Here is a 19,341-nt window from a genome sequence, read left to right on the forward strand (position 1 = left end):
ACAAATCATTTAGTTCCTTTCTAAACAGAAAAATAAAAATTTTATTTCCAAAAATAAAACAATTCCTATTGTGAAAGCCTGAGGTTTTTTTTATTTGTTGCAAAGATGCATTTGCAGGATAAAAAAAATCTGCTTGACTTAACATTAATAGAGTGTACGGCTGATCCGTTGATTATTATTATTATTTTTAAATTAACCACAAAATTACATAGCAAAAGGTGCTTTATAAAAATACTTTTTACAGTATTTGAACCAGGTGAAGCTAAAGCTGAGCCACTTGATTTTAGGTAGAATAGATTAACAGACAAAGGTCTTTTCTTTTTTTAATCCATCCATCCATCCATTTTCTGTTCACCCTTGTCCCTAATGGGGTCGGGAGGGTTGCTGGTGCCAATCTCCAGCTATGGTCCAGGCGGGAGGCGGGGTACACCCTGGACAGGTCGCCAGTCCGTCGCAGGGCAACACAAAGACATACAGGACAAACAACCATTCACACACAAACACACACCTAGGGAGAATTTAGATAGACCAATTAACCTGACAGTCATGTTTTTGGACTGTGGGAGGAAGCCGGAGTACCCGGAGAGAACCCACGCATGCACAGGGAGAACATGCAAACTCCATGCAGAAAGACCCCGGCCGGGAATCGAACCCAGGACCTTCTTGCTGCAAGGCAACAGTGCTACCAACTGCGCCACTGTGCAGCCCTTCTTTTTTTAATCTTAGACTTAAATGCAACATGTACTGAGTATATATTTGTACAATTTTGGCTCAGTTACTGCTCTGAGCTTGTTGTTCTTTGTACAAATTGCCTTTTTGAGTCTTTATACTCCAGTTAACAATTAATATTTGGTTACTAAGTTAGTTGACAACTGTATTTCAATAATCGATTAGTCCAATTAATCGTTTCAGCCCAATTTTTGAGTCTTTTACGGCATTTAGTTGTGGTATTGAAAGCAGCGTTTCAGAATTACAACTATGGAAAAAATTAAGTGCTCACTGCACTGAACCCCATTGAACACCTCATGGTTATTCCACCAAATATTGATTTCTGAACTCTCCCTCAGCTAAAACATTAGTATTGTTGTTTCTAAATCAATATGAACTTGTTTTCTTTGTATTATTTGAGGTCTGAAAGCACTGCATCTATTTTGTGATTTTGGCTATTTCTCATTTTCTGAAAATAAATACAAATTTTTCTTGGAATTTTGGAGACATGTTGTCGGTAGCTCATAGAATAAAAAAAGCAATATTAAATTTTACTCAAACATATACAACTAACAGGAAAATCAGAGAATCTGATCATTTTGCAGTGCTCTCTTAATTTCTTCCAGAGCTGCATTTGTTTCCAGAATATAATCATGAAATGACCGTTCTCTCTGGTCTATCATGTCTGTTGAATCGAGGGTGTTAGATCTGCTTGATTTTTTTTCTTATTTATTTCTTATCCTGGGGTGTGTTGGGGTTTTTGTGCAGGGTTTGCCAACCCCTTGTGAGATCTATGTCACAGAGCACTTCATGCATAAAAAATGAGCTGGCTGATTCTTCCCTTTAGATTTCTGACAATCCACATGGTTCATTGCTTGTTTGTGTCATTGAGAACATGGAGGTCAAACTTCTACATGCACAGCTGGCTGGTCCAGAAATACGTTCCTGCTGTTTTACACCAGAGTCAGATAAGTTCAGGTTTAAAAAAGGATGCAGTTGGTTGACTTTTATAATGCATGCTGTGGGGAAATCTGTGCTTTACTTGCACAAAAGTCCTTGGGTAGTTTGGTGTAGCGTATTCTTTGAAGTTGAAAGCTAGTTTGATGTGGTGATTTTAAGCAATTTGGTTGGATGACTGTGTCTGTTCTTCGTTCGTTAGTCTGCAGGGAGCAGAGCTGACTCCAAATTACAGTTTTCAGCTCACCCACCCACTTTGTTGCTTTGTTGGAGGGTTTTACCCCCATCTCCTCCACCAGCGTTTCCTTCTGTTGTTTCTCTTTTTTTTCTTTACTTACCATTTCTCTCTACATTTACTTCATATTCTGCTCTTTCTCTCACGTTTCCTCCATCTTCTTCCACCTCCCCTCCTCTTCTTCCAGGAACCTCAGACAACTGTCATCCATAATCCGGTGGACGGGACAAAGGTATTCACCATTCCCAAGTCTGGACCTCACTCTTCATCCTTTTTTTCCCCATTCTCCTCCTCTTCCTTCTCCTCTCCTTTTTACATGTTTTTAACATGCATTTGTGTGAGTGCACCACTGCATTGTGTGTGGATTTAATGTTTGTGTGAGTGTGGCAGGAATTGAACTCCTGATATTTATGCTTTATTTAAAAAAGCTGAGATTAGCTAAAATGTTTCTTACCTCTGCATGTGTATTTGTTGTAAACCAGTTTTGTAAATAAACAGACCTGCAGCAGGAAGATCTGCTGAGAATTTTTCTTTTTATGAAGTTCTGCTTACAAACAAACTATTTGCTCCTGCCTGGCTTTTAGTTCAGGAACTTTTTTACTCTAACTTCCTCATAAATGTTTCCCCTACATGCAGGTGCATTTCCCTAATTTACAGTATAATTGAAAAGTTAGCTAAGCTTACTTCGTTAACTAGGAACAAAAGGTGAAATTTGTTTGTTTATGGATTGATTACCCATAGTCACAAATTAAAATGCTAGTGTTCAGTCACAAGACCAATCAAGGATGGTTTTTAATACAGAAATTTTAGCCTATTAAAAAGTTTTTCCGTGTGTGTTTTCAGTACTTGTTGGAGGCTAATTTTGCACGAATTACTGAATTAAAGCGGAGTGACATGGAGACAGCTTGTTGTTCTGCTGTTATGTTAATGGACCCAAGTTGCTTTAATGGTTCCCTTCAACTCGCCTGCATTGTTGGCTCTAATGTCAATAATGCATCATTGTAATCCAGACGAACTGGTATTAGAATATTCAATGGCAGAGTTAAAAAAAAAAAAAAATTCTTCACAATTATTTATCAGTGTTCTTTAAAAAGTTCCTTATTTTGTATACAGCATGCTTAAACAAAAAAAGTGAAATTATTGCTAATATCTATCTTGTGTTGGAAAAAGTGAAAAGAATTTAATTCATTTCCACTTTTTTCTAAAATCATAGTAAGTGTTATTTAAATTTTATTTGACAAACTGGCATTAATCAATTCTGTACACTCTACACTTTGATCCAAAGTCTGTCCATATTTGTTCAGCTTGTTCAAATACAATTTCATATTTCAGTGAGGTTTAACTGTATCAGTGAGACAATTTATCCGATTCTTATCTCTCATGTACTGTAGAGTCACAGATCTGTATTGCACGTAAACGTGCTCTTATGTTTGTTCAGCTTATGTAACTTCTGATAGTACCGTAGTTATTACAGAAAACATGTTTTTACATGGTATGTATTAGGAAGTTGTGCATGAATCTGCATGAGTTTGCAGAAAGATCCCTTCCACCCAGGCAAGACTGAGTTTTCTGTGACATCCGGTTTTTATAAACTTGTTTCATACTCAAAGGAAACATTAAAGTTTTTGACACCCATCTGATTTAGAGCAGAATACTTATTCTTTAGTACTAAAGTCAATCTAACATCTAATGATTTTAGGACAGAATGCTGATAAACTACTTTATAAATATGAGTCATAAAATTGCAAAATGTGCAAAGAAACAAACAGAAGGTGTGATCAGATATTTAGAGCCTAACAAATGTTAGTTTTCTCCCCCTCTTCTTGGCAGAAATGCAGTTAACATCCTCCTTGCTCTTTCTTCCTCTGCTCAGGTCACCGGCTGCTCTTTTAAAGGCTATAAAAATCCACTTTTGTGCTCTTGAAGCTGCTGGTGAACGTGTGCACTCACTAATCAGGTCATGGAGTCTCTCAGCACCCTGTACATGCAGGGGAATTTAGACCCATTTATTCTGCTAATTGGAAATCAGAAACTCCTCTTCTGGCGAAAGGAGTGACAGAAAGGCAGGCAGACAGACAGGAGGATAAATATATCCGAACGGCGTGCCGCTCTGCCAGGGATGACAGCCGATCTTCCTGTGAGAAGCTCGTCTGTCTGCTTATGATTTTGAGAAAGGTAGAAAAGCCTCCTCCAGTTTAAAGTTTCAGAAAGTGTTTAAAGCTGCAATATGTAACTTTTATGTATAAAAAAGTTTTTAAAACTGTCACTATAGTCTTATAGTGTAATATGAGATAAGTAATCTGTGAAAAGGTAGATTTCCACCACTTCATTCTTGAGCTACTATTGTTGCCTACAAAAATGCACAGCTCCCGACCAAAAACAATCAGTCAGAGCAGGGAGGAGGGTCTTAGCGCTGTCAATCATCCTCATTTACACACTGCTAAATGTGCTAATGGCTAAGAAACAACTTGCCATTGCAGGAAAATCTGGTAGATGTGTCGCAGTAACAAAATATTGACGGTAAACAAAAATTATGTTGTTTTGAGATCATTTTCAAGCAATCTTGTAATGGGATAATAATGCAAGAACACATTCTCATAGATCAATAAACCTTAAATTTTAATGGACATTTAGGTGTGGAACTGGAAAACATTTTATACATATAAAAATTAATAAACAAAACAACAGAAACAACAAATAAAATGAATTATGAAGTCTCTGTTAATAAAATTGATGTTGCTCAGACCAAACCACCAGATGGAAGACTTTCGTCATCCAATTTTTGGTAGAAAGAGAGGGCAAAAAGGGAAAGAAGATAAATCATCCAAATGAAAATTATTGAGGTCATTTTAATTTATTATGTGATTTATTGCGACAGGCCTACTCATTGGTGGCCATGTTAACCAGCTTGAGTATTCACTGCAGGCTCTGCTATCAGAAAGAAGCTGCAGCTTAGCAAAGAGGAAGCAAAGGAATGGGAGGAGTGGACGAGCCACATGGAGGGTGACTGACAACACTAAGACCCGCCTTCTGGCTCTGATTGGTTGTTTCTGGTTAGCACTGGGAGCACTGGGAGAAGGCAGAGGAGCTCGAGTTTTTTCCACAGATTATCTGTCTCATATGCTATCACGACATAGTGACAGTTTTAACAAATACGTAAAAAGAAAAAAAAATTATAAAAGTTAAATACTGGAGGTCAAAAGTTTAAGGTCAAAAGTCGCACAGATTTTACAGTTTGATTTGATGTCACAGTTTTAACAATGATTCTTACTAACATAAGTAAGAATCATGTTCATAACTTTTGGCTTCCTCTTGTGAAGGGTTTCCACATGTAATAGATGCTGCTGCTCATGATGTGTCATGACAGGATGCGCCCCCTGCTGGCCTGTGTTCCGCCGCTGCAGATTTACCTTGTTTATCCTTTGTGTGACAGATGTCTTTATGTGAATCCTGCTCAGTGTGAATCCCCTGCTGTGCTTGAACACAAAGTGATTGGTTAATTTGTTTTCTTCTCCAGGAGTCGTCAGACAGCAGCAACACCACCGTGGAGGACGAGGATGTGAAAGGTTAGGCCTCACCAATACAAACGAGTCTGAGCTTCTGTTCACTGACGTTACAGAAGCAGTAAATTACAGGATTTATTTTACAAGCACTTGATGTTTTTATGATGCCGTTTCTTAGGCAGCCAGCTTGTGTAACTGCAATCATGAATATCATATCAGGCAGATGAGTACGTTTTACAACAGCGGAGGAAATAAAAAATGTTTTCTTCTTTTTGGTTGCCTGGTAGCTTGCTTAGATTTTCAGCAGGGTTTCTTCTTTTTCAGAGAGGCAGGTTTGTGTTCCTGACAGCTTTGCTACAGAAAGAGCCTCTTTGTGAAAAGATTCAGTTTGTGAATATTTGTTGTAACAATCTGTACAGCCTCTAAAATTAAGCCTTTGTTTTATCTCTGTCTTTGTTGTTTGCGGGACTGAAATATTTTGCGTCTCAGTGGCAAAAAGAAAATTATTTACAGACAAACACTGCGTAGCTCCCCATCTCTTTGTCTATCTCTGTTCATCCTTCATCCACGAACCAATCAGTCATGTTATTTGTCCTACAGTAAATCTGTCCGTCCAACCAATTATCTGTCCATCCAATTTTCTGTTTGTCTATTTAGCTGTCCATCCAAGCATTTCTGTCATCCATACATCTGTTGATGATTGTCACCCAACCATTTGCCCATCTATCCATCCATCCATAGATCCAGCCATTCATGGATTCATGTATTTGTCTGTACATCCATCAATCCAGCCATTTAAACCATTCATTCATCTGTTCATCCAACCGTTTTTAGCATTCGTCAATGCGTCAAGCCTTCTGTTTGCCTATCTGTTCATCCATCCATCCATCCATCCATCATTTAATTTATATGACCAATCATTTATCCATCCTTCCTTCTATCTATCCATCTATTCATATATTATCCTTTCTTCCTTCCTTCATACTTTCCTTCCTTATGTCCTTTATTCATTCACCCATCCATCCATCCATCTTCCTTCCATCCTCAGTTAATTTATTTAACCAATCATTTGTCTTTCCTTCCTTCTTTTCATCCTTCCTTCTTTTGTTCCATCCATCTTATTCAAGTCCTGATAAACAATAGACTTTGGACTTTAAAAGTGTGCTGGAATCCTGATTTTATATTTTATGGAAGCCGCTGATAAATGCCCTTGTCACTGGATGTTTCCTGCTTATGTTCTGGATTTTGAATAATGGAGTTATTTTCTGGAGAAAATAACTCCATGTTCTCTTTTTATTTGTGTGTAGACGCCCACGAAAAGATCCTGCAGCACATTATAATTGTTGAGAGAATTCTTCTTCATAAAAAATAAAAATGTATCTGATGTTTCCGCTGTGCTTTAAATCAGCTGAAGCTAACATTTTACTGACCCCTGGTGGAGCCCGGCTGCATTGCCTCATCATGATGCATTTTGTCACCTGCTGTGTGATTGTTGGTGTGTCTGAGAGGTGAGAGGACGGGCTGCAAAATATTACATGTTTTGTTCAGCTGCTTCAGTTTGGCTCCCTTCAAATATGTTGGGTCGAATCGAGGATCCTGAGTAATCCGTTCCTCAAAATGCCAATACGCCTGGTCTAATATTCAGCTGGCACAGTTGCCGCTGAGCAGAACATAGCCTGCATATTAGAAAAGAAACTCCACACTGCGCTTTTGTTTCAAGTCTTTTTTTTAGCTTCTGTGGGTGTGGCTGAGTTTTTCTAGCCTGCGGAGTTCAGCACAGAGAAAAAGCCCCGCTTTCAACATCTCAGCTGAGTACAATGTGTCTAAATGGGGTCATGAATGCTTCATTTCAGTGTCAAGCACACAGAACAGAATGTGCACTTCCATCTTCTCTTCCTCTTTGTGATTTTTTTTTTTATTTCCCTACCAAGCACAGCTGAGAACTGCATGAAAGCCAAACCAGAGTTAGAAAGACAAAACAACAGTAAAGTGCAACAGAAGCAGTAGTCTGTTAATTTATCTGCTTTTTTTTGTTTTTTAAAGTGTTATTAATCTGCTCAATATTTTAAAACTGCAAGGCGATTTTTTTTTTCTGGATTTTTATGATGGTTAGAGTTTTTTTGCAATCGATAATGACTAACACCTCATTTCAGCTTTAGTTTTAGTGACAATAAAGCTGGAAAATTCTGACCAAAATTGTTGTTGTTTTTTGCTGAAGCAAAAGAGGCAACTGTGATTGTGCTTGCAGCCATTTTTCAGTAAATATCAGAAGCGATTTGCTAACTAGGATAACATGAGGAAAGGATGAGACCAGGCACAAACGTGAACCGTTTTCAGGATTGAGTCTGTTAATACGTCTAAAACATTTGTTTTGTCTGATTAATTTGGAGCCAGTGATTTTAAATTGAGCATTGAGTATATTAATATTTTCTCATATTGTTAATATGCACAATAACAATGTTTCAAAAACTGTTTGGTTGCTGTAAATAGTATGGTGTTTAATTTCCAAGTGAAGTGAATTCACATTTTGAATTATTTTTAACCAATCAGATTGATCCTCATTGCTACTGATGCTTCCAGTTAATTTAAATGATTGTATTGTTGTTGTGAAGAGAGACAAATCCGGCATCCAACCCAATGTAGTTTTTACGCCACATTATGACTAATTTGTTTAGGGTTCAGTTATAATTTTTGATTGACTGACTTGTTTCCAGAATTATCCAGATAATCTAAATTTGCATGATGCCAATCTTTGCCATTTCCAATATGTGATTTTATGTGAAAAGACGTAAAATTTCAGAGTGCTGCTCTTTTAACACAAAGCAGTCCTTGCAGACTTGCCTCAGAAAGGAGTTTGTCTCCCTGGTCAGCAACATCACCAGCCTGCCTTCAATTTCCTTTGCAACCAACTGCTGTGCTGCTATTACTGAGTGGCTGAAAGGTACGACTTCACGTTTTAGCTGAGAAAACAATTTTTACAGCAGAACATTGAAGGCTTGAGGCTGCCAAAACTTTAAGTATGTACATCCAGATATATTCAGAAACTTTGCTACGGAGTTGGTCAAAAAAAAAAGTATGGCTTTTTCCATCTTGATATCTTTAGAAAAACCTTTAAAGCTTGAAAGCTGTGTTGAAGTTGTGTCGTCACAGCAACATTTTATGAGGGAGCAAATAAATTGAATGTTTTTCATTTTATCGGGTAGTTTACGATGTAATGTGGGAAACCCAAACACACCAATTGACTCTCTTACATTTCTTCTGATTGGTTTGATCCTTTAATAGCATGCATAACAGAAATGCATCACTTCTAGAAACGTAATAACCTCGCTTTATTGCTTCTAAACATCCCTTTGCAATAATGAAGATGACAGTGGGTGAAATAATTATTGAACATTTCTAGTGGGGCCAGTGACATAAGATTCACTCTAGATATCAGCAACAACTCAAGCAATCTGCTATGATAAAAAAAAAACCATAATTTCGCAATTGCAGTGTTTTTATTTAATAGAAAATTCTATGAAAATGACATGTGAATAAGTTTTGTCATTAATAAACACTTCCTGTTATCTACTTCATCTTTCCTGCCAGTGGTAGCTTTTGTTTGTTGAGCACATGACTCATGACGCAAAACAAAAGTGTTTCCATTGCAGTTCTGCAAAATAAATTAATTTCTTTGTAGTTGAGAAATCACCTCATCTCAGAGCAGAAGCAAAAGTGAGTTTTTTCAAAATTTATGTAATTCAATTTAGCACATTTATTCTTGTAATTCCATTTTGCACAATTTTAAGGTCAATGGAAATGCAGCTTGTGACGCTCACTGGCACATTAGATAGATAGATAAATCTTTATTGTCATTGTCACAAGAACAACGAATCTTTTTAAAGATTCTATGAAACAGTGTCATTGTTTTTAAATTGTTTTTATTGTTTTATATTTGTGCATATGTATTAATTGTTTTTATCTTGTAACCAGGTTGCCATGTATTGCAAATTTTTTGCTCAGGTCCCTCTTGAAAATGAGATCTAGATCTCAACGGGGTTTACCTGATTAAATAAAGGAATATATATAACGAAATTTAAAAAGTGCCATCAGTCAGTGCATATGCTTAAAAACAAAAAAATAACTGTCTCACAATTCACACACAATGTAAGAAATAACAAATAACTGCAAAAAAACAAAAGAAACTAATAAATAAGAATAATTAAATGGTTTAGAAATACAGCAAGCATGTTTTGCAACAGACTTTTTTGTGAAAATATCTATTTCTAAATACTGACATTGTTTTGACACTGGGATTTTTTTTTGGCTTTCTGTTCCTCTTTTATTCCAGTTTAGCCCATAATTTAAAAAAAAAAATGTTCCTTAAAATGTGTTTAAATTACCTGGGTTGTTACCAACATCTGGCTAAGATTTTATTTCACTGGCCATATTAAAACCACTAATGAATTGTTAATGTACTTGTAGTCCTAAAAGCCCGACAGTCCTCCTCTATCAAATTCAGCCCTACCACCACACCCCTGTAGGAGGCTTGGGCAGGGTTGGGGCACCTTTGACAGAGACGTTGAGGCTAAAAAAGGGGGAGGCCACCTAAATTTAGCTTTGGTGGCTGGAAACCGCAACGGACCGCCCAGAGAGGCGTGAACACACGCCGTTCTTCTAGCGCCACCCCTGGAAGGCATTCGTCTCACACGGCACTTTTATGGATCTTGAGATTTAAACGGGGGTGACAGCGCAGAGAACACCTCATGGGCTAGGTGAGCGCGGGAGGAGGGGTCGCTCGTGCTCGTCTGGAACAGTTTGTGCCTTCATAGTCATTTTGGGGTCTTGTCAGGTTAGTGCTGGACAGCTGCTTTGTAATCCAACACCCAGGTTGACTTTTGGAGGATGCAATCTGTTGTATTGGCCTCAATACTATGCTACTTGTTAGACTCAGTTACGTTTTATGCTGCTTGTTTTTGAGACAGATAGTTATTCTGAAGAACATTTACTGAGTTTGTTATTTACAGGGTTGTTGTAAGTTATTGACAAGTCAAACAAGTCATTGTTTCTGATGTTACCCTTGCTCTTAGAAGATTGAAGTGTGCAGATCTTCATTGGGATTTTTCCCACATGCATGGTACTTTTTAAGAATCACATTCATGTGAATGAATGTCTTGCAAAAGTATTAATTTTCCTTCAACCTTTTCACTCATTACTACAAACTTCAGAGGATTTCATTGAATGTTTTAGATCAGGGGTCTCAAACTCGCGGCCCGCGGGCCAACTGCGGCCCTCGGGACAATAGTTTGTGGACCCCGCCTTAATATGAAAGTTTAATGTTAGTGCGGCCTGCGAGTTTGATATAATTGGCACTTTTCAGTGTTGTGTGCAGAGCTGAACGAACTTACCAATCACGGTGGAGTATATTGCTCTCGGGGGCGGGACATCGGCCGGGCCTATTTGCATTTTCTATTTGTCATTATTTGCATGCGGTACATGCGCAATTTCCGCGGCCGCTCCCGCTTCACGTGCTTCAGCATCCAGTCTAGACCCGGAAGTTGCTGATCAGTGTAACGTAATTAAGGTTAGGCGCTGTAATGCTTGGGTTGAGTTTAAGGGAGGAGAGGAGGCGGCAGATTCGTCAGGACAGTCAAAAACTCACAACCACACTGGTACTGGGAATTCCCCAGTGTTGTCCTTTAATAAAAACGCTCTTCACCAACCTTACAAAGCCCAGTTGAACGGCTGCTATATTATCAGACATGAAAATTGAGCAGCGTCCAAACAACCCGTAACATTACTAAAAAGTTAGGGAGCTAACATGTCCGTCTAGCACGTTTCTCCCACGCTCTCTACAGAGAAGCCGTGGCGCATACTTCTGATATCATTAGCAATGCTACAGTATCTTAAAGAGACACTACACAATTACGGCTGTTACAGAGCCTGACTATGGCCAAATATGGTAATAGGCAATCAGAAAGGTTCGGCTGAGGAGACCATGTGTGTGAATGCGGCCCAGCCTCACCCAGACTCTACCTCCAGCGGCCCCCGGGTAAATTGAGTTTGAGACCCCTGTTTTAGATGGATCCACACAGAGTAGTGCATAATTGTGAAGTAATAAGTTGCATGGCATTTAAAATGTTTTATAAATAAAATATGAAGGGTAGTGAGTGTTTGTATTCAGCTTCACTGAGGCTATACTTTATAGAATCACCTTTTGCTAAGAAGAACTGAAGAATGATTTTTGTATTTTTTATTTTTATGTTTTAGCTCAAACTGTCGTGTAAGACAGAGAACATCTATGAACAACAATGTCAAAGTCTTGACATAGAGCTCCAGTTGTATGTTGAACCTTCACATCCGTCTCAATTTTTTTTCAGTCTCCACCAGGTTCTTATACATAATTGTCCTGTTTTTCCTATCATCTCCTCCCATTCAACTCCTGACCCATTTGCTGTATTTCTTGGTTTTTATTATGTTTTTTGGTCGCCAATGTTCTCAAATAAACGTCTAAGGCAGGAGTGGGCAAACCTTTTGCCGTGTTTGCCAAAATTGTGGAACCAAATAGAAAATAACAAAAACTAAAATCAAGCAAATAAAGTAGTTTATATAGGAAAGGGATTTTATTCATTGTAGACCAAGAACATAAAAAGGATTTTGCTTGTTTGCTGTAGTAAAAGAAAGGCATCTAGTTTTCCTTTTTTTTTTTTACTTGATCAAACAAGTGTATTCTCTCCTTATTCTCTCTATAAAGACAGGGTTTGGGTCACTTTCTTTCAAAATGTCTACCATATTTAGCGAAGTTTAATAACTTAGCTTTTCAATAAAGTGCCTGGATGGATGTGGTTCTACCTATTATAAAAGTTTGGTTGTAAAAATACAAATACTTTATGTCATACTTTACATTTTCCATTCTAAGAAAAATGTGTCTGTAATAATTTTACCCTGATTCCACATAGAAAGTCTCCATCTACATCAATCACCTTTATTGAACAGATCAAATTTGTATCATTCTTGAACTGCAGTTTGGGGACCGCAAAATCAATTCAAGAGCCACAAATGGCCCTCAGGCTGCAGTTTGGACACCCATTCTCTAAGGTCTTCACATATCACCACTGAGATTAAATTACATTCATATGGACTCTATTTGCCAAACAAGTAACTTTTCAAGGTATATTTGCACTGGGGTTATCATTGTAAAGATAGTTATTCACCACACTTTTTAGTTTTTTTGTCACCAGTATTGAAAGTCATTTTCTCTTTTCCTTCCACTTGAAATTTTTGTTGTACTTTGTGTTGCTCTGTCACATAAAAAATAGAGAAATATACATTGTAGTTTTAAGAAAACGAAGTGAGCAAACAGTATGGGTAATTATTCTCGTTACTGCAGCCATCACCGTTGTCATCATCAATCTTTTGCTCTCTGGTGAGAATCGTGGTAATGTCACAATAAAACCCCATATGCAGCAGCAGCCCCAGCTGTAAATCTGAATGAAATTGAGTCATTAACCATGGTAATGATTACCTTTAGTTGCTTCAAGCAAGGAATTGCTTTAATTTCTCAGTGTGAGGACAAAAATCGGGTCTTTACATGTTTACAAGCCCCTGTTGTGTCGTCTCCGCCGCTCCTTTCGTTATTTCCCGATTGTGTTGTTTCTCTGGTGGAAAACATCAGGGTTTCATCTCTTGATTTACTTGTGTTTGGTCTCATTCTGTGTGTGCATGTTGTCAGGAAAGAGCTTAGACAACAGCTCACTTAAGGCGCAGTCCAGCACAAGTTCCCAGCCTGATAGCACTCAGGGCTCCTCAGCTGCTGTGCACTGTAAGTCAGCATGGACTGCCAGGTTCAGCCTCTAACATTCTGATCTTATACCAAAAACAACATTTTTGTTGTTTTTTTGGGGGGTGGTGGTTTTCCATTTGATCCCTGCATGGACTAAAATCATCCACCTGCTGCTGTTTACCTCTAAATCCCAGCGGATCCCTGACTTTTGCAAAATGAGATTTTTAGATTTTAACCTGAGCCTTTTTAAACATTTACTAACAGCATTGAGAAATTAACAAATTAGGGCTGGGCAATAAAGCAGTTTCATTAATTCATCTTTTTTTTTTTTATGTTTTAATGTTCTGAAAATCAAGATTTTTTTCTCTTTGTGTTTCCGTAGTTCATGCTGATGTCAACACTCCCAGTGCAGCCATCTTGTTTGACACTCTAATTCAAAGTCTAAATAAATAAAGATAGAATATAAGGGCAGATTATGATTTTTTTAAATTACCAGAATAAACTTAGAATATTAGGAAAAAAGAGTAGTAATTTTAAGATAACTCCTACATGAAATTTTTTTTATTGAAATTAGAATGTTGATCATCTTATGAAGTTATAGGACAAACTTAATCTTCTAACACACCAGCATCAAATTATTATCAGTGGTAGGACTTTGAGCAAATGACAAAGTCTATTTCAAGGAAAATCATACGGACTGAGCTGGTCACTCTGGAATAATTGTTTCTCATTGAAAAATATTTTTTCCTCTTAATTTTAAGACATTCTTCTGGTAAAATTGCATCTTTATTCCAATAATGACAATATTCTTGTAGTTAAAAGTTCTTGTAGCCCTTTTTTATTTTTTATTTTAGGAAAGAAAGCGAGTAAAAAAATCAGTTATATTGGATCTGGTAGAAAAAAATTGGAGATTTAATTTTTCAAGCCATATTGCCCAGCCCTAGAACAAATATATTAAATTGCTTTAAATTCAATTTTCTCAAGTCAATCCTCCAGCTGTTTTCTGAATTACTCTTTGGCTCCCTCTCATGGCGTCAAATAAAACAACAATAGCGCTGCTTATTTCTCGTGTTGGTGTTATTTTTCTCACATTTCCAAGCATGGATTTTGTCAGAATGTTATGCAGAAATGTTGTTGATGACAACTGCTCACGGCGAGGAAGTTTGTGGATTCTGGGGGTCGCTTTGAAATTCAAACGCCTCCATGTTCCTCCCTTCCCAAATTTAGCTGCTGCGAAGTTTGCTGACCTGCTGGGCTCTGTGTGTAGAGGCTCAGGGCCCATCACCGACGGAGAAGGTAGATCCAGCACTCCGCCTCCAGCTGCCCTCTCCGCCCCTTCCCCTCCACACACTCCAGTTGTCCCCATGCAGAGTAAGTGGGCAGGAGTCAAAACAGACTCAGCAGTAAACGACCTCTAAATGAGAGTTATAGTCATTTATCTGGCATCTGCTTTTCCTCTACCATGCCAAGATGCTGCATGATGAGAAGCTTGGACAGATTACAGAACAGGGTCAGAACTGATGTGGAACAAGGGAATTGAGAAAGCTGAAATTTAGCGCTGTTATGCTCTACAACGAGATGCATGCAAACTTTGAGCAACAAGATATAAAAGTACTTTTAAATGGCCATAAATAGAACTGCAGGAAAGTGATTTAAAAAGCTGCACAAAAACATTGCATAGTTACAGGATGTCCTCAGTAAAACAGTCTTTAAAAATAATGGAAAATAGCCAAAACAAGATACAATATTTCACAAAAGTTACTCTAGTGTTCAGTATAAATCTAAGAAAAGGCAGTCATTTTTAACCCCCAGAAATAAATAATAACCTTTATAAGTCCAATGACAACCCTGATAAAGGTGCAAAAAGACCAAGAGCAACGTTTTTTAAAAACATAAAAATACCAAATGTGAAAATATGTCAAACGACAATTTATGTAAACTGTGAAGAGATAGAAACTTATGTAGAAGTCTTGTTAATTTGAAAACTAGAGAAAAAAAATACTAAATGTAATTACAAAATAACACATTTTCTATGAAGCTGTTAATAAAGTAACCTTTGTAACTCTGTTGCTAACATCGCTCTTCAAATCTATATATATATGTATATATATATACATATATATATATTAAAAAAACAAAGTAAAAGTTTATTTAAGCTTCTCATTTAAGTCTAGTTCCATAAATTACATTAAATCACATAGCAAATTAACTCTTTCTATTAAAAAATACAAATTCTTGTTTTAATCCACCCAAAAATGAGGATTTTAAATGAAATAATGTCTGCGTGTCAGAAACTATTAACATATTTGATGAAATAACCTAATTTGCGAAAGTGCCAAAACAGCTTTTAAATTGACTTGAAATTTACCCATTGCTTCATTTTTCTGATCTTCTTCATGTTTTTTTCCCATCTTATTGTTTGTAATTTGCTCTGTATTCCTCTATCATTCTATCCATCCATCCGTCCATCCTGGACCCCCTCAGTGTCCCGGCTCACAGACCTGGTAAGCAGCGTCCGCAGGGTGCCGCCGCCCGCTGCACCCGACGGCGACGCCACCTCGGCGCCGGCCCCCGTCACCAAGCCGGCCCCTCCACCTGCACACACCACTCCCCCACTTCCCTCCCACTCCCCCTCCAGCCCCTCTTTGTCCTCATCCCAGAGTGAGTACTAAGCCCACAGCAAACCCCGCCCCTCTTGCTGCATGGTGGCCAATCAGAGGCTGTGATCAGATGACTTTGGACTTCAGTTTGGGATTGATGCTAACATCTGGATAAACAGAAGCATGTTCTGCAAAGTGAAGTGGATCATGTTGATCTAAATGCAGATGGTTTATTTTTATGTTTTTGAGCCTCATTAAACCTCGTTGATGCTCTGCTGGTAGATTACTGCTGACTGCAGGTGGCTGCTTTAACTTGTATTTCAATACAAGAGGTGACATTGCTTGTGACGATACTGGACGATGTGCCACGTCCGCGCGGCTGTGTGTGTGTGTGTGTGCGCGCGCGCGTGTGTGTGCTCCCTTAATAAACTAAACTGTTTGTTCAGGATCAACATCTGGAAGTTGCTGAGATTTTTCTTGTTTATTTTAGAGCTGCATCTAATTATTATTTTAGTAATCGGTTATTCTGTCGATTAATCGGGGAAAAAAATTATTTTTAAAATTGTTTGCAGATTTTTCATTTAACCACTTAAGCCTATTTTAAATATTAGAATTACATTAAAAGATGCAAATAAACAAATATTTTATTACCTACAATTTAACAACAGCATTTCTTTAGTGAATGTTTGATCATTTGAAGCAAAAGGTGCATCTGTAGCTAAAAAAACATCAACATCAGCCTTTCCTGCTTGACGTAATATCAATACAGTGCAGGACTATTCTGTTGATTATTATTTTCTTAATTGATTAATAATTGGACAGCAAAAGCTGCATAAAGGAGAGTCTCTTTGTACAGATTTTGAACCAGGTGAAGAAAAAACTGCAACACTTGAGGAGTTCTGTGTAAAAGAGATAAAGTTTTCATCTTAAATGAAAAATGTATTTATTTTTGCATATTTTGGCTTAATTACTGTTCGGACGATGTTGTTCTTTCAGCAAATGGCTTTTTTTTGAGTCTGTAGACTCCAGTCAACAATTAATTGATTACTAGATTAGTTAATGATTATTTCAATGATTGATTCATCATTTAATTCCCACTTTGTCTTTTAATTAATTCTGTAAAATAAAGTAACTGCTTTGTGTGGAGTCATGGCCGCCTTTGCCAGAGCATTTGTTTGGTTGTATTTAAATGACTAAACTAACTTGCCTCCTTTAGTCCAGCTCATGTTGTTGGTTACCTTTATTTTTACGTATTTCTTCTGTTTTCTGCAGCACGCAAACAAGAAATCATCAAGATCACCGAACAGCTGATCGAGGCCATCAACAATGGAGACTTTGACGCTTACGCGTGAGTCTGGGATCTCTTGAATGCTTTGTGTCATTTGAATAATTTGGGATCTTGAAAACAAGCCTTGCTGTTCTGTTGTCAGTAAGATCTGCGATCCTGGGTTGACTTCGTTTGAGCCGGAGGCGTTGGGAAACCTGGTAGAGGGCATGGATTTCCACAGATTCTACTTTGAGAACCGTAAGATATAAACATTTGTTTCCCTAAGATTCCTCTATTCCTATATTTAGTCCACTTTCTCTAAGATCTAAGATTCCCTCAGATCATTTCTCAGATGTGAATTATGGTAATTAGACTAATATATGATGTGATTGCCTTCCAATGTCAGTGGAACCAGTTGAAGTTAAAAATGCCATAGAGAAGTTTTGGGTAAAACAGATTTACAAACAAAGATTTTCTTTTGTCTTAAATGCAAAATGTATATTTATTTTATAGTTTAGATTTAATTGCTACTCTGACTGTGTTTTTTCAGCAATTGGCCTTTTCTTGAGTCTGTATTCTTCAGTTAACAGTGAATTGATTAGTAAATTATTTCAATAATCAATTTGTTACAATTAATCTGATTAATTGTTTCAAAGCTAATTGGATTCTCTTTAACAGGGGTGTCCAAAATGAAACCTGGGGGTCATTTGTGGCCATTGGATTAGTTTTGTGTGGCCCCTGACTGCAATTTAAGAAAAGCACAAATTTGGCCCTCGAAGACATTTTGTCTTTTTTTTCCCGTGGCAAGTTTACAGTATATCTTCTTAAACAGAAAATGTAACATAAATAAAAGTAATTTTTTTTTTGTTAGCCTTTTTTGTGCTTTTGTTTACAATTTCACACAACATAGATAAAGTACACTGAAGGCTGTTATTGTTACGCAAAAATGAGAAAACCTTCCAGGAGCATAAATTCGTTTCCAAGACACTGTAGATCTCTTTTTATCTCCATTCTCTTCTTCTTTTGAATAATCTAAAATAAGTAATGTTTGTTTTTAAATCAGTTTTGGCTAAGAACAACAAGCCCATCCACACCACCATCCTGAACCCCCACGTCCACCTGATCGGCGAGGACGCCGCCTGCATCGCGTACATCCGGCTCACTCAGTTTGTCGACAACCAGGGCCAGCCGCGCTCCAGCCAGTCGGAGGAAACGCGTGTCTGGCATCGCAGAGACAGCAAGTGGCAGAACATCCACTTCCACTGCTCAGGCGCGCCAGCTGCGCCTCTTCAGTGAGGTACGAGCCAGCCAACTGGGCAACACGGCAGCAGATGGCCGCCTCACTCACAGCATGTTTCAAAAATCTCACGGGAAGAAAATTATTAGAGTTCCTTCAAATGTATCGGAAACTTTTATAAAGATTTGTAAAAAAAAAAAACTTCAAATAAACATATTTTTTTATTCGGTAGTTTAATCTTACACTGAAAATGTTTGGGGAAAAAAAACCAACTTGAATCTGAAACATAGTTTTGAACTGTTTTTCAGTTTCAAATCTTTTTTTGTCTCAATTTTGTCTTCTATTTCAAAATCATTTGTCAGTTTCAAATCTTTTCAGTTCCAATAATTTTTCTCAGATTAATTTTTTTTCACTTTGTGAGCCCAATTTAGCTCCAAATCCATTTAAATCCTTCATTTGTTTGATCATAACACATTGAACTAATCATGATGAACGAATTATTAAAATAATTGTTAATTGTATTTTAGGCAATAACATTTTTATTTTCTCATTTTAAAAAGTAATCAAATTATTTATTTATTTACAATGTTATGTATTTCTAATTTTGTATAAAAAGACTTAAATGACTAAATTAAAAAAATGCAGAAATTGGCCATTTTTAAAAATGTGATTAAATCCTTAATCGCCAAAATAATTGATTGCTAAAGTAATTGTTAGTTATTGCCATAATACTTAAAACCCAGGGAAGCAAAAATTCATGAATTAGAAGTTGTTAAAAACTCTGATTAACTTTAAAAAGCACAGCATAAATGGAATTAAATGCTTTAGGTACTTTTATTTTAACAGCATCATTTGGGATTGCAGTTGTAACCCATGTGTCATTTTCTAATAAAAACAAGTCAGTTTAAGATTTGACATTATCCCGATGCAGGTTTCTTTCAAGGCTTTTTGAACAATTTCACCAGGAAGGCCAATAAATGTGGCTGCTGCACTGGCTGCTGGTTTGTCTGTGTTAAAAGTTTGATACCATGGAAACACCCTTGATTAGACGCTAAAGACCTTCAAACTTTGG

General features: G+C 37.3%; 1 protein-coding gene across 36 annotated transcripts in view; it reads left to right on the forward strand.

Annotated features, from left to right (window-relative positions):
- Nucleotides 1-19,341, forward strand: part of camk2b1 (calcium/calmodulin-dependent protein kinase (CaM kinase) II beta 1) — an 84,593-nt gene that overhangs the window by 58,728 nt on the left and 6,524 nt on the right. For 10 of the 36 annotated variants that reach the window (XM_028034611.1, XM_028034617.1, XM_028034612.1 and 7 more), the window contains 7 exons: nt 5,418-5,466; nt 13,115-13,204; nt 14,393-14,536; nt 15,650-15,826; nt 17,038-17,113; nt 17,196-17,290; nt 18,096-18,329. In XM_028034611.1, coding sequence (XP_027890412.1) covers nt 5,418-5,466; nt 13,115-13,204; nt 14,393-14,536; nt 15,650-15,826; nt 17,038-17,113; nt 17,196-17,290; nt 18,096-18,328 — 864 coding nt within the window. In that variant the 3' untranslated portion in view covers nt 18,329. Of the gene's footprint in view, nt 1-2,087; nt 2,133-5,417; nt 5,467-13,114; nt 13,205-14,392; nt 14,537-15,649; nt 15,827-17,037; nt 17,114-17,195; nt 17,291-18,095; nt 18,330-19,341 lie in introns of all 36 variants that reach the window. The other 26 variants (XM_028034609.1, XM_028034615.1, XM_028034619.1 and 23 more) reach the window with 3 other exon arrangements.

Source organism: Xiphophorus couchianus, chromosome 12 (assembly GCF_001444195.1).
Source record: "Xiphophorus couchianus chromosome 12, X_couchianus-1.0, whole genome shotgun sequence".
In the NCBI taxonomy this organism is placed as follows: domain Eukaryota; kingdom Metazoa; phylum Chordata; class Actinopteri; order Cyprinodontiformes; family Poeciliidae; genus Xiphophorus; species Xiphophorus couchianus.